Raw genomic sequence first — 26561 nt, forward strand, 5'->3', positions numbered from 1 at the left:
AGGAAAGCCACTTCATAATACTAAAAGGAGCAATTCAACAAGAGGATATCACTCTGGTAAACATATATGCACCCAATACAGGAGCACCCAAACACATAAAACAACTTTTGCAAGATATCAAGGGAGAGATCGATAGCAATAAAATCATAGTATGGGGACTTAAATACCCCACTGACACCAAACTGGACAAATCCTCTAAACAAAAAATCAGCAAAGAAACAGCAATCCTAAATGACTCACTAGATCAGATGGACTTAATTGAAACATTCAGAACATTTCACCCCAAAGGTACATAATATACATTCTTCACCAGGGCACATGGAACATTTTCAAAGATAGACCAAATATTAGGACACAAGCAAAGTCTCTTCAAATTCAAGAAGATAGAAATCATAACAAGCATCTTCTCAGACCATAATGGCATAAAACTAGAAATCAACTACAATTAAGACAATGAAAAAAAAATCAAACACTTGGAGGCTGAAATAACATGCTATTAAATAATGATTGGGTTACCAAAGAGATCAAAGAAGAAATTAAAAACATCGTGGAAAGGAATGACAATGAAAAAACATCAATCCAAAATCATAGGGACACAATGAAAGACGTCCTGAGAGGGAAGTTCATAGCTTGACAGGCCCACCTCAAAAAAACAAGAAAAAATGGTAATAAGTTATCTAACCTTGCAACTTAAAGAACTAGAAAGAGAGCAACAAGAAAAGCCCACAGTAACCAGAAGGAAGAAGACAATAAAGAACAGAGCAGAAATAAATGACAAAGACCAAAAAAACAATACATAAGAACAATGAAACCAAGAGCTGGTTCTTTTAAAGGATAAATAAGATTGGTGAATCTCTATTCATACTCACCAATAAACAAAGAGAGAGGGCCCAAATAAACAAAATCAGAAATGAAAGAGGGGATGTAACAACTGACCCCACAGATTTAAAAAGGATTGTAAAAAAATACTATGAACAATTCTACTCCAACAAACTACAACCTCGACAAAATGGACACATTTTTAGAAAAATACAAGCTTCCAAAATTCAATCAGGAAGATTCAAAAAACCTGAATAGGCTGATAACGACTGATGAAATTGAAAGAGTAATCAAAAATCTTCCAGCAAACAAAAGCCCTGGACCAGATGCCTTCAAAGGGGAGTTTTACTGAACATTCAAAGAAGAACTAAAACCAATCCTTCTCAGACTATTCCAAAAAATTCAAGAGGAAGGCACATTTCCAAGCTCTTTCTATGAAGCCAGCATTACCCTAATCCCAAAACCAGATAAAGACACCACAAAGAAAGAGAATTACAGGCCAATATCCCTGATGAATATAGATGCTAAAATCCTCAACAAACTTCTAGCAAAGCAGATACAGCATTACATTAGAAAAATCATATACCATGACCAAGTGGGATTTATCTCAGGGATGCAAGGATGGTACAATATCCACAAAGCTATAAATGTGATACATCACATAAAAGAAGTGAGAGACAAAAACAACATAATCATATCAATTGATGCAGAAAAGGTATTTGACAAAATCCAACACCCTTTTCTGATAAAAACGCTGAGCAAAGTGGGAATAGAGGGATCATACCTCAACATAATAAAAGCCTTATATGACAAACCAACAGCCAACATCATACTCAATGGGCAAAAACTAAAACCATTTCCACTAAGAACAGGGACAAGACAGGGATGCCCACTTTCACCACTCCTGTTCAACATAGTACTGGAAGTGCCAGCCACAGCAATCAGACAAGAAGAAGAAATAAAGGGTATCCAAATTGGAAAATAAGAAGTAAAATTGTCCTTATTCACAGATGACATGATACTGTACATTGAAAACCCTAAAGACTCCATCAAAAAAACTACTAGAATAAATAAACGAATTTGGCAATGTAGTACGATACAAAATTAACGCCAAGAAATCTATGGCATTTCTATACACCAGCAGTGAACTTAAAGAAAAAGAGACTAAGAAAACAATACCATTTACCATTGCACCAAAAAAATTAAGATTCCTAGGAATAAACTTAACTAAGGAGATAAAAGACCTCTACTCAGAAAACTACAGGACATTGAAAAAAGAGATAGAGGAAGACATAAATAGATGGAAGAGCATACAGTGTTCATGGATTGGTAGAATCAACATCATTAAAATGTCCATACTACCCAAAGCAATCTATAGATTCAATGCACTCCCCATTAAAATACCAACAGCATATTTCACAGACCTAGAATGAACTCTCCAAAAATTCATCTGGAATAAAAAAAAGACCTCGAATAGCTGCAGCAATCCTGAGAAAGAAGAGCAATGTAGGAGGGATCTCAATACCAGATATGAAGCTGTATTACAAAGCCACTCTTCTCAAAACTGCCTGGTACTGGCATAAGAACAGACATATAGACCAATGGAATAGAATAGAGAACCCAGAAATCAACCCAAACTACTATGCTCAATTAATATTTGACAAAGGAAGCAAGAGCATACAACGGAGTCAAGACAGTCTCTTCAATAAATGGTGTTGGGAAAATTGGACAGATACATTCAAAAAAATAATACTAGACCACCAACTTACACCATACACAAAAAGAAACTCAAATTGGATTAAGGACTTAAATGCAAGACGGGAAAACCTTAAAATATTAGAGGAATCCACAGGCAGCAAAATCTCAGACATATGCCAAAGCAATATCTTCACCGATACAGCTCCTAGGGCAATAGAAACTAAAGAGAAAATAAACACATGGGACTACATGAAAATAAAAAGCTTCTGCACAGCAAAAGAAACCATCAACAAAACAACAAGAAAGCCCACTGCATTTGAGAACACATTTGCCAATGTTATCTCCGATAAGGGTTTAATCTCCAACATTTACAGGGAACTCATAGAACTTAACAAAAGAAAGATAAACAACCCAATCAAAAAATGGGCAACAGACCTAAAAGATACTTTTCGAAAGAGGACATAGGAAGGCCAAGAGACATATAAAAACAGGCTCAAAGTCACTAATCATCTGAGAGATGCAAATCAAAACGACAATGAGGTACCATCTCACACCTGTCAGAATGGCAAGCATCAACAAATCAACAAATGACAAATGTTGGCAAGGATGCAGAGAAAAAGGAATCCTTGTGCACTCCTGGTGGGAATGCAGACTGGTGCAGCCACTGTGAAAAACAGTATGGAGTTTCCTCAACAAACTAAAAATGTAACTCCCATTTGACCTAGTGATTCCACTTCTAGGTATATATCCCAAGAAACTAGAAACACCAATCAGAAAGGATATATGCACTACAATGTTCATAGCAGCACAATTTACAATAGGTAAGATTTGAAAACAGCCTAAGTGCCCATCAGCAGATGAGTGTATTAGAAAACTATGGTACATCTACACAATGGAATACTGCGCTGCTTTAAAAAAGAAGGAACTTTTACCATTTGCAGCAGCATGGATGGAACTGGAGAGCATTATGCTAAGTGCAATAAGCCAGTTAGTGAAAGAAAAATACCACATGATCTCACTCATTTATGGATAATAAAGAACATTATAACCTGATGAGCAAAAAGATAGATACAGAGGCAAAGAATCATTGAACAGACTGTCAAATTACAGCAGGAAGGCTGGGGAGGCGGGGAGGTAAGAGATCAACCGAAGGATTTCTGTGCATTCATATAAGCATAACCAATGATCACAAGACCCTGGGGGGTGAGGGAATGTTTGGGAGTGGGGTGGGGAGCAATAGAGAGATATGGACCCATATGTAATACCTTAATAAAAAAATGTTCAAATCATGAAATATTTCTGTAATAAACTTAGAAAATAATATATTTGTGAAATAATGTAATAAACCAATATTGTACATCCCTATAGTAACTCATAATTTCAGAAACACTAAGGAATTTTTAAACATATTACAAAAATTGTATTTATGTAGAAGTATAGCACCCATTGTATAAAGCAAACATATATAGTTTAGAGTCACATAAATTACATCCTATAGCACTGGTGGTAACATACCCCAGTTCAGATCTCATCTCAGAAGCACATTACATTAAAATACCACTAATTTAAAAGTTATGTTCATAAGACTTGCTATCTTTGTTTTATAGAACAATATATTCTCACATAAATGTATTTATGTAAATTGAATGTTAAAAAACAATAAGTTGTTGCATGTCAATATGAACTATCTTAGTTTCTCCACCTTAGGCAGAGGATATGGTCTGATTTAAACTGTATGTTAATTTTTTCTTTATTCATTCATGTATACCACCTAGGACATTCAGTTTAACAGCATTGACATAGGATACAATGTAAATTTTGCAAAAGGAGATCTCTTAACTCCACGCCATTCCAAAAGGACTTAGCATGGCTCTCCTAAGAATAAAGTATAAAAACATGCCGATAAATTAAACGAGAACCTCGAGGACGTGAAAAGGGATCAACTAGAAATAAAGCATACACTGACTGAAATAAAAAATATTATACAGAAACCTAAAAGCAGACTAGAGGATCGCAAGAATCAAGTCAAAGATTTGGAATACCAAGAAGCAAAAATCACTCCTCTGAAAAAGCAAAAAGCAAAAAGAACACAAAAAGTTGAAAATAGTGTAAGAAGCCTCTGGGACAACTTCAAGCGTACCAACATAAGAATTATGGGGGTCCCAGAAGAAGAGAGAGAGCAAGATACTGAAAACCTATTTGAAGAAATAGTGATAGAAAACTTCCCCCACCTGATGAAAGAAATAGACTTACAAGTCCAGGAAGCACACAGAACCCCAAACAAAAGGAATCCAAAGAGGACCACACCAAGACACATCATAATTAAAATTCCAAGAGCAAAAGACAAAGAGAGAATATTAAAAGCAGCAAGAGAAAAACAGTTAGTTACCTATAAGGGAGCACCCATACGATTGTCAGCTGATTTCTCAACAGAAACTATGCAGGCCAGAGGGGAATGGCAAGAAATATTCAAAGTGATGAATTGCAAGAACCTACAACCAAGATTACTCTACCCAGCAAAGCTATCATTCAGAATTGAAGGCCAGATAAAGAGCTTCACAAATAAGTAAAAGCTAAAGGAGTTCATCACCACCAAACCAGAATTATATGAAATGTTGAAAGGTATTCTTTAAGAAGAGGAGGAAGAAGATAAAGATAAAAATTATGAACAACAAATAGGTAACTATGAACAAGTGAATCTAAAAACCAAGGGAATAAAAAATCTGATGAACAGTACTAACTGGTTAATATAATAGAATCAGGGGCATAGAAAGGGAGTGGACTGACAATTATCGGGGGAAAAGGGGAGTGGGGGGTGCGGGAAGAGACTGAACAAAAAGCGTACACCTATGGAGGAGGACACTGGGGGGGGGGGGGCGGATAAGGGCAGAGGGTGAGGTAGGAACCTGGTGGAGGGGAGCTATGGGGGGAAAAAAGAGTAACAATTGTAATAATCTGAACAATAAAGATTTATTTTAAATAAATAAATAAATAAATAAATAAATAAATAAATAAATAAAAACATGCCCTATGATCAAACAAGAACTTATAAGTGTTTTAGTATTCTGGGTATAGGGATGTCCTAAGTAACTTTCTCTATTTTCTACCTTCTACTGACATACTGAAAATGAAAGTTTATATTGAATCACTTTCAGCCTTTGAATGGGAAACAAGGCAAGCAAATGAATAGCTGATAAAGTTTCATTGTGAATGCCTAGCTGGAAAGGACTATAGATATTTTTTTATGTCAAATTAGTTTGAACTTCCTGTGTGGTATATTAGGACTTTTTAATGCAAAAATAGTGCTTATGGTTGGTTATTAAATAAATTAGCTAGTAAATGTCTAAGTGTAATATAAAAATGAGATTAAGCAATGGCTAATAAAATTTAAATGTGTTTGTACTTATAAAATCAGTAATAAAATTTAGAAGTTAACAAATTGCACCTAGAAGTGAAGCTAATTCCTTCTAAATCCTTTATCTTTTTCCCTTTCTTTCTCTCTTTCTTTCTTTTTTTTTTTTTTTTTTTTTTTTTTTTTTTTTTTTGAGGAAATGAGGTTTAAAATTTGGACCTCCAGTAAAGGAATTACCTTTTTGGTTAGACCACCTAATTGAAACTATGTACTTGCTGCCATCTTGTGGTCGGCTGGCCTTAATTGTGTATTGCTATAACATTCTCCATCTGTATACAAAACAAAATTTTATGATGAATTAGAACACTGTCAGGAAAGCAAACGTCCTGAAGAGTGAAATGGAAAGTTAAATATATAAACGTGTGCTTATATAAAGGAATGAGTAACATCATATTGTCATTTAGAGACGATGAATAAAATAAATAATCTCTCATGAAATAAGTATGTGAAGAAATATAAGACCATCTATTTACCTTCCTCTTATTTTCTTTTTAAAGGTGAAGACCATTAATGAAAATCTTACAATTGGGAAGATTTCAAAGTACTGGTCCGGGTTTGTAAACAATGTCTTCACCAACGCTGACAACTTTGGGATTCATGTTCCTGCGGATTTAGATGTGAGGGTCAAAGCAGCCATGATTGGTGCCTGTTTTCTCTTTGTAAGTATGGTCTTGAAGAGTGTAACTGACTTATTCTCTCTCTTTCAGTTGTCAATTACAAACACAGAATTTCACACTCCCCCAGGACTAAGCTTTACATAGAAGGCTAGTTTAGAACCAACATTCTTCAGGAATGAGAATGCATTTATAGCATGCAGACCTTCTTATATTTCCTAAAAACCTAAGTTTCCCTTTTCTTTCAAATTCAATTTAGATTTTTTGGCTTATTTTCACTTTCACTGAAAAATATGTAAACAAAAGTATCCCAATTATTTACCTTGGATAAAGTTCAGGACAGCTTCATTGCTTAACAAAGAACTAGGTGATGTTCAGAATGTGAAAAGAGCCCTACTCCTGCCCTTCTGATGTGTACATAGATATAGGATATGGCAGATTTTCCATGTTATAAAGATATTATGTCTTTATCCTTTCTTTCCAACTTTCAACTTAATTAGCAACCTTTTCTTCTTTGGTTTTGGATAGAAGAATAGAAATTTAATAATACCTGTGCCAAAGGATTGGCTGTCCCCTGTTTCCGATGTCCCTCCTGTTCCCAGCATTTTCAGTGCAATAACAAAAACTCATGGAATTTAAAAATAAACCTACAGAAGATTAAAAATGGTGGCAGAGTAAATGGATGCTTCATGAACATGCTCCCAGAAACAAACTGCAATTACAACTAAAATACAGAAAACTTCCAGAATAATCAATGGAATACTCACAGGAGAGAACCCTGATACACAAGGACCAAACATAGAGACTGCATAGAGCCTGGTAGGAGGGGCAAAGGCACAAAGGGGCTGGCCAGGCACCCACTGAAAGCAACTGACCTTCTGGAGAGATATCTCAGCTGTTGGGGGTTGCCACTGAGAATTCTGGGGTCTAATCCCCAAGATGGGCCCCCCAGCAGAGAGAACCACTCCTGAGAAGGGTACACACAAAACATGTGGCTGTGAAAAGCAGCAGGGTAGTTGTCTGCCAGGAAGAGACAACTGGAATTTCAGGAACCCTCTTAAAGAGCCAATGCAAAAAATTCCCTGTGGAACCACCCACATTGTGCTCCAGCAGAGGGAGAGCAGAGTGGACTGGAGCTGTGTGAGCAGATGCTAGAATTGGGGATGTGGGGGTTAGAGCACAGAAGGCAGATGCCCCCAGTTTCCAGTGCTAAGTCATTCCCTCACACAGCAGAGGATATCTTTCCCACACAGACATTTGCTTTGCCTGGGGGGAAGACAGTTGAACCACCCTATTGTAAAACACCTTGCCCTGAGGTCACTTAAGAGACTAAAAATAACAATTAGCCTCCAGGCAGAAGCAACCATCCCACCATGTTGAAAAAAACTCTCCCCTAACCTGAGGACAATTGTCTGGGACTATTCAAGTCAAAATCTTATCAGTCTGTAGACAAGGTGGTCTTTGCCTGGTCTAATTAGTCAGAAACAGCATTTGACACTGCCTGCACTAGAGATTGAGAGGCATAGAGGATCTACCTAACACAAACCCAAACAAGGCCAAAATGAGGAGACAAAGAAAAAATCCAAATGAAAGAAAAACAGAATTCGCCAGAAGAAGAGATAAATGAAGCAGAGATAAGAAATTTATCTGAAACAGTTCAGACTATTGATGGCAAAGAAACTCAACAGCTTGAAAAAAGATAGAGTAACTCTGAAAAAAAAAAAAAGGTCAGAAATAAATACTGAAATAACACAAATAAAGAACACATGGAAGGAAAAAACAACGTATTAGGGGAAGTTGAGGACCAAATCAGCGAATTAGAAGACAAGGTTGAAAAAAATCACTTAATCAGAGAACCAAAAAGAAGAAAAAAAAATTTTAAAAACAGGAGTACAGCTTAACCTTTTGCACTCGGATGTCGAGTGAGACTCGACACAGCATCGATAGCAGCTCTTTTTATACTCTTTGACTGTATCAATAATTTGAAATACAAAAAAATCCAAATAAATAAGTTTGTATGAAAAGAAACTCTGGTTTTTTATTCTACTGCCATGCTTTGTAAAATCTGGGGTATTTAAAAAATTAAATCCCAAGTAGAATAAAGGAATTGAGAAAAAAGCAAGCGAGTGCAAAGGGTTAAGGGAGCTGTGAGACAACATGAAACAACAATATTCAAATAATAATTGTGCCAGAAGAGGCAGAAAGGGAGTAATGGATAGAGAATGTGTTTGAAGAAACAATGACAGAAAACTTCCCTAAACTAGTAAAGGAAAAACTCACACAAGTACAGACGGCACAGAGAACTCTAAGCAAGAAGAACCCAAACAGGCCCATGACCAGACATTTTAATCATAATTAAAATGCCAAAAATTAAAGACAAAGAGTGAATCTTAAAGCAGCAAGAGAAAAAAGAACTGTTACCTAGAAAGGAGCTCCCATAAGGCTGACACCTAATTTCCCATCACAAACTCTATAGCAGTGGTTCTCAACCTTTCTAATGCCATGACCCTTTAAACAGTTCCTCATGTTGTGGTGACCCCCAACCATAAAATTATTTTCGTTGCTACTTAATAACTGTAATTTTGCTACTGTTGATGAAGCGTAATGTAAATATCTGTGTTTTTCGATGGTCTTAGGCAACCCTGCTAGCAGTTCTCAACCTTTGGGTCACGACCCACAGGTTGAGAACCGCTGCTGTAGAGCCTAAGAAAAGGGTTGCGGCATTAGAAAGGTTGAGAACCACTGCTCTATAGGCCAGAAGGGAATAAGATGAAGTACTCAAGATAGTGGAAAGCAAAGATGTGAAACCAAGATTACTATGTCCAACAAGGCTATCATTCAAAATAGAAGGTAAAATAAAGAGCTTCCCAGACCAAAAAAAAAAAAAATGGCTAAAGGAGTGTATCACAACCAAGCGAGCATTTAACAAGAAATACTAAAGGGACTGCTGTAATGATAAAAAGAAACAGAGAGAGAATCCTAGGCATACAGAATTAAAATGGCAATAAATAAGTACCTATCAATAATAACTTTAAATATAAATTGATTAAATGATTCAATCCAAAGGAATAGGGTAGCTGAATGGATACAAAAACATGACCCAACTATATGCTGTCTACAAGAGACCCACCTCAGAACAAAAGACACACACAAGATGAGAGTGATAGGATTTTTAAAAATTTCAAAGCAAATGGAAAAGGAAAAAACAATGGAGTAGCAATACTCATTTCTGACAAAATAGACTTGAAAATGAAGGCCATCACAAGAGACAACAAAGTCACTACATAATACTGAAGGGATAAATCCAACAAGAGGATATAACCCTGGTAAACATATATGCACTCAATATAGGAGTTTCTAAATATATAAAAACCTTCTAGAGGACTTTAATGGAGAGATCAACAAAAACACAATCATAATAGGGGACTTTAACACCCTGCTGACTTCACTGGATAGATATTCCAGACAAAAACTTAACCTATTAACAGTGACTCTAAAGGACACACTGGATCAGATGAATTTAATGGACATTGATAGAATATTTCATCCCAACACAGGAGAATATACATTCTTCTCAAGTGCACATGGATCATTCACAAAGATAGACCACATGTCAGGACACAAAACAAGTTTCTATAAGTTCAAGATGATTGAAATCATATCAAGCATCTTCTTAGATCACAGTGGAATGAAATTAAAATCAACTACAGTAAAAGTACCCCAAAACATTCAAACACATGAAGGCTAACTAACATGTTATTAAACAATGAATGGGTTACCAATGAGATCAAGAAATAAATAAAAACCTTCCTGGAAACAAATGAAAATGAACACACAGCAACCCAAAATGTCTGGGACACAGCAAAAGCAGTCCTAATAGGCAAGTTCAAAGCACTACAGGCATACCTCAAAAAAACAGGAAAATAAACAACAAACTAGCCTTACAAATTAAAGAACTAGAAAGAACAAGAAAAGCCCAGAGTAAGTAAAGGGAAGGAAATAATAAACATAGCCAAAGTAAATAACATAGAGACAAAAACAAACAAACTGTTTAACAAACAAAAAACACAAAAACTCAATGAAACCAAGAGCTGGTTCTTTGAAAGGACAAACAAAATTGATATACCATTAACTAGACTTGACAGAAACAAAGAACGAGGACCCAAATAAGTAAAATCAGAAGTGAAAGTGGAGAAGTATCCACTGACACCACAGAAATACAAAGGATTGTAAGGAAATACTATGAACAACTATATGCCAACGTGCTGGACAATGTCCATGAAATGACAAATTTCTAGAAAAATACAATGTCCCAAAACTGAATCAGGAGCAATCAGAAAAAATGAATAGGCCAATAACCACTGATAAAATAGAAACAGTAATAAAACCTCCCAGCAAACAAAAAGTAAAGCCCAGATGGCTTTACCGGGGAGTTTTACCAAATATTCAAAGAATGAACACCTATGCTCCTCAACCTATTTCAGAAAATCCATGAAGAAGGAACACTTCCAAGCTCTTTTTATGAGGTGAGCACTATCCTTATTCCAAAACCATATAAAGAAATTACAGATAAAGAGAATTACAAGCCAATATCTCTGATTAACATAGATGCTAAAATCCTCAACAAAATATTAGCAAATCATGTCCAGCAATATATTAAAACGATCATACACCATGACCAAGTGGGACTTATTCCAGGGATGCAAGGCTGGTATAATATTTTCAAATCAATAAACATGATACATCACATAAACAAATTGAAAGACAAAAATCACATGATCATATCAAGAGAAGCAGAAAAAGAGCATATTTGATAAAATCCAACACACATTTTTTATTAAAAAGAACCTCTCAGGAAAGTGGGAATAGAGGGATCATACCTGAACATAATAAAAGTGTTATATGACAAACCTATAGCCAACATCATACTCAATGGGGAAAAGCTAAAACCATTTCCCATAAGAACCAGAATAAGACAGGGATGTCAGCTTTCACCACTCTTATTCAACATAGTACTGGAAGTGCTAGCCACAGCGATCAGACAAGAGGAAGAAATAAAAGGCATCCAAATTTGAAAGAAGGATGTAAAACTCTCATTATTAGCAGATGACATGATATTGTACATAGAAAACCTAAAGACTCCACCAAAAAAACTATTAAATTTAATAAGTGAATTTATCAATGTAGCAGGATACAAAATCAACACCCAAAAATTGATGGCTTGTATACACACCAATAAGGAATTCTCAGAAAGAGAAACTAAACAAACAATCCCATTTACCATTGTAACAAAAAAAATTAACAGTTAGGACTAAACTTAACGAAGGAGGCCAAATACCTGTACTTGGAAAACTACAGGACACTGAAAAAAGAGATAGAAGGAGATATAAACAAGTGGAAGAATATACCGTATTCATGGATTGGTAGAATCAACATCATTAAATTGTCCATACTACCCAAGGCAATCTACAGATTCAATGTAATCCCTATTAAAATACCAACAGCATATTTCACAGACCTAGAACAAAACTCCAAAAATTTAAATGAAATGAAAAAAAGACCCCAAATAGGCTGAAGCAATTTTAGGTAGAAAAAAAAAGATGGAGGAATTACAATAGGAGATTTCAAGTTATACTACAAACCCGCCATAATGAAAAGAGCCTGGTACTAGCACAAGAACAGGCATATAGATCAATGGAACAGAACAGAGACCCCATAAATACATCCAAGCCATTATGCTCAAATAATATTTGACAAAGATGGCAAGAGCATACAATGCAGTCAAGACTGTCTCTTCAATAAATGGTGTTGGGAAAATTGGTCAGATACATGCAAAAAAATGAAACTAGACCACCAAGTTACACCATACACAAAAATAAATTCAAAGTGGATAAAGGACTTCAACATAAGATGGGAAACCATAAAAATCTTAGAAGACTCCATAGGCAGCAATATCTTTAGTGATACAGCTCCTAGGGCAATGGAAACTAAAGAGAAAATAAACAAATTGGACTACATCAAAATAAAAACTTCTGCACAGCAATAGAAACAACCATCAAAGAAAGAAAGACAAGGAAGGAAGGAAGGAAGGAAGGAAGGAAGGAAGGAAGGAAGGAAGGAAGGAAGGAAGGAAGGAAGGAAGGAAGGAAGGAAGGGAGGAAGGGAGGAAGGGGAGGAGGGAGGGAGGGAAGGAGGGAGGGAACCCACTGCATGGGAGGACATATTTGCCAATGTTATCTCTGATAGGATTTAATCTCCAAAATTTATAGGGAACTCATACAACTTAACAAAACGAAGATAAACAATCCAATCAAAAAATGGGCAAAGACGCTAAATAGTCATTTTCAAAAGAGGACATACAGAAGGCCAAGAGACATAGGAAAACATGCTCAAAGTCACTAGTCATCAAAGAAATGCAAATCAAAACAACAATGAGGTAACATCTCACACCTGTCAAAATGGCTATTATCAACAAATCAACAAACAAGTGCTGGCGTGGATGTGGAGAAAAAGGAACCCTCGTGAACTGCTGGTGGGAATGCAGACTGGTGCACCTTCTGTGGAAAAGAGTATGGTGTTGTCTCAAAAAGTTAAAAATGGAACTGCCATTTGACCCAGTAATCCCACTTCTAGAAAAATATCTCAAGAAAACAGAAACACCAATCAGAAAGGATATATGCACTCCTATGTTCATAGCAGCACAATTCACAATAGCCAAGATTTGGAAACAACCTAAGTGTCCATCTGCAGATGGATTAAAAAATTGTGATACATCTACAGAATGGAATACTACTCTGCTATAAAAAAGAAGGAACTTTTACTATTTGCAACAGCATGGATGGACCTGGCGAGCATTATGCTAACCCAGTGGTCGGCAAACTGCGGCTTGCAAGCCACATGTGGCTCGCGAGCCGCAGTTTGCCACTCTGTTGACTAATGAGTTTGCCGACCACTACTAGACAAAATGTTACCGTGTAGTTGGAAGCTGTGAGGATTAGGCAATTGTGGCATATTGTGTGCAAAGAGGTAAAGGGTAGTACATGACAGTGGAAGGCAAACTCATTAGTCAACAGAGCAGCAAACAGCGGCTCACAAGCCACATGTGGCTCACGAGCTGCAGTTTGCCGACCACTGTGCTAAGCAAAAAAAGCCAGTTGAAGAAAGATAAATATCGCATGATCTCATTCATTTATAGAATATAATCCTACTAGAGGCCCGGTGCACAAAATTTGTGTATGGGAGGAAGGTCCGTCAGTCCTGCCTGCACCCTCTTGCAAACTGGAGCCCATTGGGGGATATCTGACTGCCAGTTTAGGTCCACAGGTATTGGGCCTTAACTGGCAGTTGGACATCCCTCTTGCAATCCAGGACCGCTGGCTCCTAACCACTCTGCCTGCCTGTCTGATTGCCCCTAACAGCTCACCTGCCTGCCTGATTTTCCCTAACCACTCACCTGCCTATCTGATCACCCCTAACTGCTCGCCTGCCTGCCTGATCGCCCCTAACCACCTCTGCCTCAACCCACTCCACTGCAGCTTCATCTGGAAGGACGTTGGAATGATGTCCAGAAGGTTGTTTGGCTGTCTGGTCTAATTAGCATATTACGCTCTTATTATTATTATAGATATAAGAAAAGACAAATATGCTAAGTTTTTGGTTGTCCAGTCATCCATTCAAGCAATCAAAGGGTAATATGCTAATGATATGTTAAGGCCACTCAACTGCTCGCTATGACATGCACTGACCACTAGGGGGCAGACACTTGGACCAGTAGGTTAGATTGCTGCTGGGGACCGGCCACTTGGGATTGTACGAGACAGGCCAGACATGCCCTGAGCTCTCCTGCAGTCCCTTTCCGGCTGGCCAACCTCCCACGTCCCTCCCCAGCCACAATCGTGGGTAGGTGGGTGGGAGGTAATCAACCAAAGACCATCCTATATAATAAAAGGCTAATATTCAAATTGACTGAATGGCAGAACAACTGTTCACTATGATGTGCACTGACCACCAGGGGGCAGATGCTCAACGCAGGAGCTGCCCCCTGGTGGTCAGTGCACTCCCACAGGGGGAGTGCAGCTTAGCCAGAAGCCTGGCTCATGGCTGGCAAGCACAGCTGCAGTGGTGGGAGCCTCTCCCACCTCCACGGCAGTGCTAAGGATGTCAGTCGCACATCCCCCAAGGGCTCCTGTACTGTGAAAGGGCTCAGGCCAGGCTGAGGGAACCCCGCCAAGTGCATGAATTTTGTGCACTGAGCCTCTAGTGAACAACATAAATTGATTAACAAAAATAGGTCCAGAGACAGAGAAACACTGAACAGACCTGCAAACCTCAGAGGGAAGGCAGGGGAGGGGGGTGGTTAAGACATCATCCAAAGGACTTGTATGCATGCATATTAGCATAACCAATGGACATGGACACTGGGTTGATGGGGGCTTGTCCTGTGGGGTGGGAGTGGCCATGGAGGGGTGGATGGGGGATAAAGAGACATATGTAATAATTTAAACAATAAAAAAATAATAAATGAATTAACTAACCAACAAAAATAAATAAAATAAAAATAAACCTACATGTAGGATTGAAGGGGTCAATGGGGGGGAATCTATAATACTTTCAATAATAAAGATAAATTTTAAAAATAAAATAATCCTACATTCTAACTCTCATATTTTGTTGTTGTTCTGGGTTTTAGGAATGTAAATCGTATGGTTATATTAATGTGTGCTACTGTAAAAAATAACAGGCCCTATTTTCTCAGTCTCTTCTAAAGACACTTAGGAAATATATAAACTAAAAATAATTCCCTAATGACTTCATTTAATGAATTTATATAGATAGATTATAGATGATATGGGTATAGATTAGATATAGATGTCCTATCTAATAACAGGGTAATATGCAAATTGACCATCACTCCAATACACAAGATGGCCACCACAAGATGGCCAGCAGGGGAGGGCAGTTGTGGGCTATCAGGCCAGCAGGGGAGGGCAGTTGGGAGGGACCAGGCCTGCAAGGGAGGGCAGTTGGGGGCAATGAGGCCTGCAGGGGAGGGCAGTTGGGGGGGACCAGACCTGCAGGGGAAGGCATTTAGGGGTGACCAGGCTGACAAGGGAGGGCAGTTTGGGGTGACTGGGCCGGCAGGGGAGGGCAATTAAGGGCAATAGGGCTGGCAGGGGAGCAGTTAGGCGTCAATTAGGCTGGCAGGGGAGTGGTTAGGGGGTGATCAGGCTGGCAGGCAGAAGCAGTTAGGAGAAATCAGGCAGGCAGGCAGGCGAGTGGTTGGAAGCCAGCAGTCCTAGATTGTGAGAGGGATATCTGACTGGGCCTACACAGGCAGTCGGGCATCCCTTGAGGGGTCCCAGATTGGAGACAATGCAGGCTGGGCTGAGGGACACTCCCCGCCCCCCCCCCCCCCCCGCATGCACAAATTTCATGTACCGGGCCTCTAATATATATATATAGATAGATACAGATATAGATAGATAGATAGATAGATAGATAGATAGATAGATAGATAGATAGATGTAGATGTAGATATATAGATAAATATCTTTAGATATAGACATATATAGATATATAGATATATGGATATATAGAAATATAGATAGATAAATAGATATATAGATATATATATAGAATAATAGATATACATAGATATTTATATATATAGATATATAGATATATAGATATATAGATATATAGATATATAGATATATAGATATATAGATATATAGATATATAGATATATATTAGAGGCCCGATGCATGAATTTAGTGTAAGAGAAGGCCTTCCTTCCCCCGGCTGCTGGCACCGCTTCCCTCTGACACCTGAGACCCGGGCTTCCTTCTGGCAGCCGGCAGGCACCTGTGACCCTGCTTCCCTCACAACCCTGACTTCATCTGGAAGGTCATCTGGAAGGACATCTGGTCTAATTAGCATATTAGGCCTCCTATTATTATAGATAGAGTATTTTCTTCAGAAATTTAAGAGGAGTTACTTTAACTTCACTTATTGGTTCCCTACCATTGGAAGAAGGTAGAATTTTTATATGTAGACCACTATGTTTTTATACTTACTAAGTAGTCACCCTCAATTCCCATTTTTATCTAAAAAAATAACAAATTCCAGCCAATCTTGCCTGACACCCAATATATCTTTCATTCCCTATTCTTCTCTTCCCACTTGACAGGGCTTTTTATTTTTTATTTTTTTTATTTATATATTTATTGTTTAAAGTATTACATGTCTCCTTTTTTCCCAATTGACCCCCCCAAGCCACCCCTGAGGGCAAGCTCCCACCGCCCCAGTGTCTGCATCTATTGGTTATGCTAATATGCATACATACAAGTTCTTTGGTTGCTCTCTAACCCTCTTCCCCGCCCCTCCGCTGCCTTCTCTCTGAGGTTGGATGGTCTGTTTGGTGCTACCTTGTCTCTGAATCTATTTTTGTTCATCTGTTTATGTTGATTATTATATCTCACATGTGAGTGAGATCATGTGATATTTATCTTTCTCTGACTGGCTTATTTCACTTAGCATAATGCTCTCCAGTTCCATCCATGCTGTGGCAAATGATAAAAGTTCCTTCATTTTTATAGCAGCGTAGTATTCCATTGTGTTGATGTACCACAGTTTATTAATCCACTCATCTGCTGATAGCCACTAAGGCAGTTTCCAGATCTTAGCTATAGTAAATTGTGCTGCTATGAACATAGGGGTGAATATATCCTTTCTGATTGGTATTTCAGGTTTCTTGGGATATATTCCTAGAATTGGTATTACTGGGTCAAATGGGAGTTCCATTCTTAACTTTTTGGGGAAACTGAGTATTATTTTCTACAGTGGGTGCACCAGTCTGCATTCCCACCAGCAGTGCACGAGGGTTCCTTTTTCTTCACATCCTTGCCAGCACTTGTCCTTTGTTGATTTGTTGATGATAGCCATTCTGACAGGTGTGAGGTGGTACCGCATTGTTGTTTTGATTTGCATCTCTCGGATGATTAGTGACTTTGAGCATGTTTTCAGATGTCTCTTGCTTTCTGTATGTCCTCTTTTGAAAAGGATCTATTTAGGTCCTTTGCCCATATTTTGATTGGATTGTTTATCATTCTTTTGTTAAGTTCTATGAGTTCCCTGTAAATGTTGGAGATTAAACCCTTATCTGAAATAGCATTGGCAAATATGTTCTCAAATGCAGTGGGCTTTCTTGTTGTTTTGTTGATGGTTTCTTTTGCTGTGCAGAAACTTTTTATTTTGATGTTGTCCCATTTGTTTATTTTCTCTTTAGTTACCCTTGCCCTAGGAGCTGTATCAGTAAAGATATTTCTACTAAATATGTCTGATATTTTGCTGACTATGGAGTCTTCTAAAATTTTTATGGTTTCCCGACTTACATTTAAGTCCTTTAACCATTTTGAGTTTGTTTTTTTAGATGGTGTAAGTTGGTGATCTAGTTTCATTGTCTTACATGTATTTGACCAAATATTCCAGCACCATTTATTGAAGAGACTGTCATCAGTTCATTGTATGCTCTTTCCTCCTTTGTCAAATATTATTTGAGCATAATGCTTAGGTCTATTTCTGGGTTATCTGTTCTGTTCCATTGGTCTATATGTCTGTTCTTGTGCCAATACCAGGTGTAGAGAACACCTAGGAAGGCACATGGGCATTTCTTTAAATTGTCAGCTGAATCCAGGGCAGTCGGCAAAGCCACGCCCTAGAAACACATTCTGCCAAAAGGCAGAAGTGTTGTCAGCTTGACCTTCATTTCAGCCCAGGTGCAGGGGGTGGGTTTTCTTATGTAAATCCAGCCAAGCACCAGGAACGAATAGGAAATCTTCCTGGTATTTGGGGGTATAAAATAAACACACTGCATCTGCTCTGGGTCACTGTCTCTCCATCAGAAGAGGGCAGCGGTCCCACCCAGCTCCAGCTTTTTCCTTCTATCTCCGTGTCTTGTCTCTTTCTTTCATTTTTCTCAATCCCCAGCCACCCCTACTCAGGAACTGGACCACTCTCTAGCCACACTGCAAGCAGAAAAGAGAGACCCCACTACAACCAGGCAGTTTTGTGAACCATGGCTTTGTAATTAGTTTGATATCTGGTATTGTGATCCCTCCAACTTTGTTCTTCTTTCTCAAGATTGCTGTGGCTATTTGGGGTCTTTTTTATTCCAGGTGAATTTTTGGAGAGTTTGTTCTAGGTCTTTGAAATATTCCATTGCTATTGTAATGGGGATTGCATTGAATCTATAAATTGCTTTGGGTAGTATGAACATTTTAATGATGTTGACTCTACCAATCAATGAACATGGTTTGTTCTTCCATTTGTTTATGTCTCCCTCTATATCTTTTTTCAATGTCCTGTAGTTTCTCAAGTATTTGTCTTTTATCTCCTTATTCCTAGGTATCTTAATTTTTTTGGTGCAATGGTGAATGGGATTGTTCTTTTAGTTTCTCTTTCTGTGAGTTCATTATTGTTGTATAAAAAAGCCATAGATTTCTGGGTGTTAATTTTGTATCCTGCTACATTGCCAAATTCATTTATTAAATATAGTAGTTTTTTGGTGGATTCTTTGGGTTTTTTTACGTACAATATCATGTCATCTGCAAATAATGACAGTTTTCTTCTTCTTTTCAAATTTGGATGCCTTTTATTTCTTCTTCTTGCCTGATTGCTATGACTAGCACTTCCAGTACTATATTGAACAGGAGTGGTGAGAGTGGGCATCCCTGTCTTGTTTCTGTTCTAAGGGGAAATATATTTAGTTTTTGCCCATTGAGTATGATGTTGACTATAGGTTTGCCATAGAAGGCCTTTTATTATGTTGAGGTATGATCCCTCTATTTCCACTTTGCTGAGAGTTATTATTCAGAAAGGGTGTTGGATTTGGTCCATTGCTTTTTTTGCATCAATGGGTATGATTATGTGATTTTTGTCTCTCAATTTGTTTTTCGAATGTATCACATTTATTAATTTGTGGAATTTGTAGCATTCTTGCATCCCTGTAATAAATCCCACTTGGTCATGGAGTATGATCTTTCTAATATAATGCTGGATCTGCTTTGCTAGAATTTTGTTGATGACTTTAACATCTATGTTCATCAAAGATATTGGCCTGTAGTTCTCTTTCTTTGTAGTGTCTTTATCTGGTTTTGGAACTAGGGTAACGCTGGCTTCATAGAAAGAGCTTGGAAGTGTACCTTCCTCTTGAATTTTTTTGGAATAGTCTGAGGAGGATATGTTTTAGTTCTTTTTTGAATGCTTGGTAGAACTCCCCTGTAAAGCCGTCCAGATCAGGACTTTTGTTTGCTGAAAGATTTTTGATTACTGCTTCAATTTCTTTGGTAGTTATCAGCCTATTCAGGTTTTTTCATTCTTCCTGATTGAGTTTTGCGAGCTTGTATTTTTCTAAGAATATGCCCATATCTTCTAGGTTGTCCAGTTTGTTGGAGTAGAGTTGTTCATAGAATTTTTTCGTAATCCTTTGTATTTCTTTGGGGTCCATTGTTACTTTGCCTCTTTTGTTTCTGATTTTGTTTATTTTGGTCCTCTCTCTTTGCTTCTAGGTGTGCCTGGCTACAGGTTCATCAATCTTGTTTATCCTTTCAAAGAACCAGCTCTTGGTTTTATTGATATTTTGTGTTGTGTATTTTTTTGTTGTTGTTGTTATTGTTTGTTTGTTTTTGTTGTGTGTTTCTTTGGGGTTTTTTGGGGGGGTCTCTATGTCATTTATTTCCTCTTTGATCTTTATTATTTCCTTCTTTCTGCTTATTCTGTGCATTTCTTGTTGATCTCTTTCTAATTCTTTGAGATGTAGGGTTAGATAATTTGTTACCATTTTTTCTTTTCTTTTTTTGAGGTAGGCCTATAGAGCTATGAACTTCCCTCTCAAGACTGTTTTCACTGTGTCCCATAGATTTTGTATTATTGTGTTTTCATTGTCGTTTCTTACCAGGATGCTTTTCATTTTTTCTTTGATGGTTTTGGTAACCCAATCATTGTGTAATAGCATGCTATTTAGCCCCCAAGTGTTTAATTTTTTTCATTGTTTTTATTTTAGTTGACTTCTAATTTTATACTATTGTGGTCTGAGAAGATGCTTGATATGATTTCTATCTTCTTGAATTTGAAGAGACTTTTCCTGTGTCCCAGTATGTGGTCTATCTTTGAAAATGGCTCATGAACACTTGAGAAGAATGTATATTCTGTAGCTTTGAGGTGAAATGTTCTGAAGATGTCAATTAAGTCCACCTACTCTAGTGAGTCATTTAGGACTGCTATTTAGGTGACCACCAGAGAAAAGAGAATTAGGGGAGAGAAAAGCATGCAAAAATGTTATTGAGAAAAAGAAAAAAGGTAAGAGAGAAAAGAAAAAATGAAAAAATAAGGGGAAAAATATATACATATATGGGGGGAAAGCTCCACACAACTAAACCAAAAAATGCAAACAGCAAACATCCAGAAAAAAAGGGGAGCTGAATCTGAAGAGGCAGAGCTTATTTCCAGAAGGTAAGGTAAAAGAATTGAATGAATGGAGGAATGGCCACAATTAAGTTTAGAGGAGGTAAAAAGTGAATGTGTGTATAAGAAGAAAAGTAAAAAACAAAATACTCAATAAATAATAAAGATTTCCCCTTTCTTTCATCTATCTATCTATATATTTCTTTATTTTTGGAAAAGGAGAATAGAGTAGGGAGCAGATAGGCCTGAGTTTGGTGAGTGAAAATAAGAGGGGCCTGGTCTTCTCTTAGCAGAAGAAGAAAACAAGCAAGGAGATGAAACAAAAAAAGCATAAAATAGAAAACAAAAACAAACTAACAAACAATCAAACAAACAACAACAACCAGAAAAGAAATTGGCTAGTGAAGAAAGAGAAAAGGAAAGGGTGCATGGACTTGGAGCAGGGATAGGAAATTAGATATATGAGTAAGCCAACAGAGACTACTATAATAGTAATGCATCAATAAAACAGATAAAGAAGATAAATTTTTAAAAAGTAAAAAGAAAGGAGAGAGAAAGACTAATGCAGGAACAGGAGAAGAGAAACAAGATGAAAAAGAGGGAAGTGAGGAAGAAAGGGTTGGCATAAAGGAAAAAAATAAGATAGGGTAAAATTATGATAAAAATAATAATAAAATAAAAATAGAATGTAGAATAAAAATTTAAAAAATTATATATATTATATATATATATATATATATATATATATATATATATATATATGCCTAAGTGACTGTCTGACTGTTTGACCAGCCGACTGTCTGGTAGCTATGACGTGCACCGACCAACAGGGGGCAGATGCTCAACAGAGGAGCTGTCAAGTGACAGCTACTTTTCAGAGTGGTCTCTTGCACCTGGGACCCCTCAGGGAATGTTGGAATGCCAGCCTTAGCCTGATCCCTGCAGGCCAGGCTGAAGGACTCCACTGGTGCACGAATCCATGCACCAGGACTCTAGTAGTAATAATAATAATAAATAAAAATAATTTAAAAAGTAAAATCTTACCTTATAATAGACAAATATGCAAATTGACCACACCTTCGCTATGCCCAAGCCACGCCCATCAACCAAGCCACGCCCACCAGCCACGCCCACCAGGAAACCGTTGCAGGGATGCTGGGTGCAGCCGAGCCCAAGGCCAGGAAAGCCTCGGGCGGCTTTCCCGGCCTTGGGCACCAGCGGGGAGCCTGCACGGATCGCAGGCAACCACTGGGGGTCGGCTCCTGCGATCCCTAGCAGGGATGTTGGGTGCGGCTGAGCCCAAGGCCACCGCCTGGGGCCAAGCCCCGACCCTGAAAGAAGGCAGAAGGCGGTGGCCACAGCCAAGGCCTGGGTCCCCGGTGCCGGCAGAAAACTGGTGCAGGCAGCCAGGTGAAAGAAGGTCTATTGCACGAATCTTCGTGCAAACGGGCTACTAGTAAAGAAAATAAAAAAAATAGTTTCTTAAGTAAAAGATAAAAAAAAGTGAAGTAATAAAGTTCATTCACTTTAGCTGAGTATTTAATGTCCCATGGGGGCTGGTCTAAGACCCCTCCCCACTGTTCTGTCTGCCATGTCTCAGCTTCCTTCTCAGCACCATGTTGAAGCTCCCAGTAATCCACCGCTCCTCTGTGTCAGATGCCACTGCCTTGGTTTCAGCCAGGCAGGATCAATCTGCCTGCTTTGTTTTTCTACCTGCTTTCAGTCATATTTACCCAAGAGTCTATTTCTGACATGGCATCTAGGTAGCGGTGTCACTGTATTAGTTTCCAGGACCAAATGGCCCCTCAACCCAGTCCCAGAGGGCTCCCTGGGGGTATTTTGAATTTTTGTTTCCCTGCTGAGCTCAAGGCTGGGTGTATCTGTGCTGTTAGGAGGGGCCTGGCCTCTGGGAGAAAAATGTCTGTTCAGGGTTGGAGGGATCTGATTGTCCCAGAGCTGGCTTTCTGATCACTTCTCCCTATTTTGTTCCCCAGCTTCCACAAAACTACCTTCCCCTGCACTGCAGCCTAAGTGAGTGTTTGTGATTGAAAGACCCTGTGTTTAGCTGGTAAAAGCAAGGAAATTATAAAGACAGAGCAACCATGCTGCTGCATGTCTCTCTCACCCTGGCACTGTGCGACCGATGCAGAACTTCAGGCTTCCTTTCTGGTGCAGCCTCCCAAAGCTGTGGGCTTAGATCTAGAGTCCCCTGCTGCCAGGAGCCCTGTGGACATCATTCTACAGTTGAGCACTACACGTGTTCCTAATGTACGTGGACTTGGTGCAGCCTATTCTCCCTCTGACACTCTATTCCCGGCTTCATGCATTTCTCCCTCCAGCCCAGATCCCCAATCCCGTTGGTCTCCCAGCTATCTCTGACCTTTCTGTCCATGGATTGTCTCTCCATCTGTGTTTAATTCACTAATTCCAGGTGGATATTATTCGATTCAGGTGTTTCTTCTATCTATTCCATGAGAAGGCACCAGACCCATCTGCCTATTCCACCGCCATTTTGTCTCCCCCTGGACAAACTTTTTAGTAGCCTATGACCAAGGACACTGGAGTCTCAGTGTTCATGGATTCGCAGCCAAGGTAGTGTCCTGGGTGGTGTCCGAGGGCTTCTAGCCACAGCCGCTCTCCCCTTCAACATGGTGCAGTCTCTGCAGCAGAGCCAGCTGCCCCAGGAGAGATTTCAGCGGTAGTAGAGGCTGCCCGGCTAGGGAAGCCTGGTCCGCCAGTCCCCAAAAGTCCTGCAGAATATAACTGTCCCTCACTCTCACATACACATACGCCCCACATGTCCACACACTTCCCTTTTGCTCTCTCACTCACTCACACTCTTTCTCATTGCTGTCCTGTCAGCCACCATCTTGGATCCTAAGGGCTTTAATCTTTGACAAGGCTTTTTAATTTGCCACTTCTTGCTCACTTTTTCCATTTTGATCATTTAGCACTTCAAAACCAATCTCTCCAAATACACACATGCATGTGTGTACACACAACACAAACACACACATACACATACCCCCTTTCCAAAACTTCAATTCGGCATTATTGATAATCATTATACTTAATGTTTATATCAAAAAAAAAGATCATCTTTAATCTGCCCCCACCGCCTCTTATATGTAACTGGTGGATGGGATGGCAAAAATGTACTATCAGTAATTCTCTATACACTATAAGTTGGAGAAGCACCGACCTAGATAATATCCCAATCAACTAAAAGATAATTTTGAACTCCAGTGTCTTGAGGGAGAAAGATACTACAGAGAACATCCAATGGCTCCCTTCCTTTTTTCTTTTTTACCATAATATTATAAAACATTTACACTTTTTGCCAACATAGCTTTTAAAACAATTTCTCACCTGTAATACCAACATAAATTACTGACTTATAAAAATAAATTGATAGGAATAATTATGTTTTTAATTTTTAAATGCTGTCTCCATTTCATGACCTTGTTATAAGAGACCTTTAAAAGCTGCTAGTGTGAGGACATTCCTTGATCTGAACAGCAAAATTCTTAAGTACATCGTAATTTTTGTTTTCCTGTGGTTCAAGGCTACCACTCCACAACCCATAGATCTAACCTTTTGCCTCTAAAGTTCCCTCTGGTATAGTTTTCAGTACTTCCTCAGATGATAGTTACTGACCACAAAGTTGATGATGATATAACTAATTCTTGTACAAAAGTCAGTGTCTATTACAGCTTTCTGCACTGACTCAGAATGCTCTACAATCTAATTTTACAAAGTCTTGATCACCCAAATTTTTACTGATGATACCATGCTGATTCAGATAAGGTTTTCAACTTACTTTTGCTCTGAAAAATTAGACATACAAGTGTCATGAAGCTTACAAATTATTTTTTACTAGAGGTCCAGTGCATGAAATTCGTGCACGGGGGTGTGTGTCCCTCAGCCCAGCCTGCACCCTCTCCAATCTGGGACCCCTCGAGGGATGTCTGACTGCCCGTTTAGGCCCGATCACGGTAGGATCCTTCATGGTAGGATCGGGCCTAAACAGGCAGTCTGACATCCCTCTCACAATCCAGGACTGCTGGCTCCCAACTGCTCGCCTGCCTGCCTTCCTGATTGCCCCTAACCGCTTCTGCCTGCCAGCCTGATCACCCCCTAACCACTCCCCTGCCAGCCTGATTGATGCCTAACTGCTCCCCTGCCAGCCTGATTGCCCCTAACTGCCCTCCCCTGCAGGCCTGGTCACCCCCAACTTCCCTCCTCTGCTGGCCTGGTCACCCTAACTTCCCTCTCCTGCAGGCTTGATCACCCCCAACTGCCCTCCCTTGCTGGCCTGATCGCCCCCAACTGCCCTCCCTTGCTGGCCATCTTGTGGTGGCCATCTTGTGTACACATGGAGGCAGCCATCTTTGACCACATGGGTGCAGCCATCTTGTGTGTTGGAGTGATGGTCAATTCACATATTACTCTTTTATTAGATAGGGTAGAGGCCTGGTGCACGGGTAGGGGCCAGCTTGTTTGCCCTGAAGGGTGTCCTGGATCAGGGTGAGGGTCCCCTTGGGGCGTGGGGTGGCCTGGGCAAGGGGCCTGTGGTGGTTTGCAGGCCGGCCACGCCCCCCGGCGACCCAAGTGGAGGCCCTGGTATCTGGGATTTATTTATCTTCTATAATTGAAACTTTGTAGCCTTCAGCAGAGGCCAGGGCAGGCCAGGAGCTTGGCTTCCTCCATCGCCTGGGAAGCCCATGCCTCCTGCTTGCTCCATGGCCACAGCCATTTTTGTTGGGATTTATTTATCTTCTATAACTGAAACTTTGTAGGCTTGAGCGAAGGCCTTTGCCGGCCAGGGTATGCAGGAAGCTTGGCTTCCTCCATTGCTGGGGAAACCCAAGCCTCCTGCTCACTCCGTGGCCACAGCCATCTTGGTTGGGTTAATTTGCATACCCACTCCTGATTGGCTTGTGGGTGTGGCTTGTTGGTACGGTCAATTTGCATATTACTCTTTTATTAGATAGGATTTTTTTTTCTACTGATAAATCACATGTTACTGGAGTACCACTAGGAAAGATAAATTGCTTTATGTGATCAAAGATTATATGTGAAACTCTTGGTTTTAAATAATTGCCTTTTTGTAAATTAATCGCTCATACTCAGTATACTTATTTGTAGGATTTTATGTTCTTTGAACATTCACTGGCTGGATTATAACAATCAAGATGACAAAACAATAAAATATGCAGAACATATTTCTGTAAGTAAAAGGCAAGTTTAAATTATCTATTTCTCTTGAAGATGTTGACATTTGACCCTAATTCTTTTTCATATTTTTTAGAAACCCTTGGGCTTGGATTTCATTTCTTAATGGTTTGAGTATTTACTCATTTGTAACAAAATGTTAATTATTATATTTAATAAAGTATAGTATATTGAAGCAATTATTTGGTTGTAAATGCATGATAGCTTAAAACAAGATTACTGGCCCTAGCACAATGTTGCTTTGAGAGATTACCATCCTTTTATTTGATTCCTTTGAAGTTATTGCATGAGTAAGCATGAAAGATGAGAACTAAGGCTTG

The 26561-nt window shown here is 39.0% G+C and overlaps 1 protein-coding gene across 1 annotated transcript in view; it reads left to right on the plus strand.

Moving 5' to 3' along the window:
* PLSCR5 (phospholipid scramblase family member 5) overlaps positions 1-26193 on the plus strand; it is a gene marked incomplete at both ends in the record, with an annotated part of 67195 nt that extends 41002 nt beyond the window's left edge. The window contains 2 exons of the mRNA XM_079766347.1: positions 6427-6588; positions 26155-26193. Coding sequence (XP_079622473.1) covers positions 6427-6588; positions 26155-26193 — 201 coding nt within the window. The remainder of the gene's footprint in view (positions 1-6426; positions 6589-26154) is intronic.
* Positions 26194-26561: the final 368 nt, after the last annotated feature.

This window comes from Cnephaeus nilssonii (assembly GCF_951640355.1).
Source record: "Cnephaeus nilssonii genome assembly, chromosome: 3".
NCBI classification, from domain to species: Eukaryota; Metazoa; Chordata; class Mammalia; order Chiroptera; family Vespertilionidae; genus Cnephaeus; species Cnephaeus nilssonii.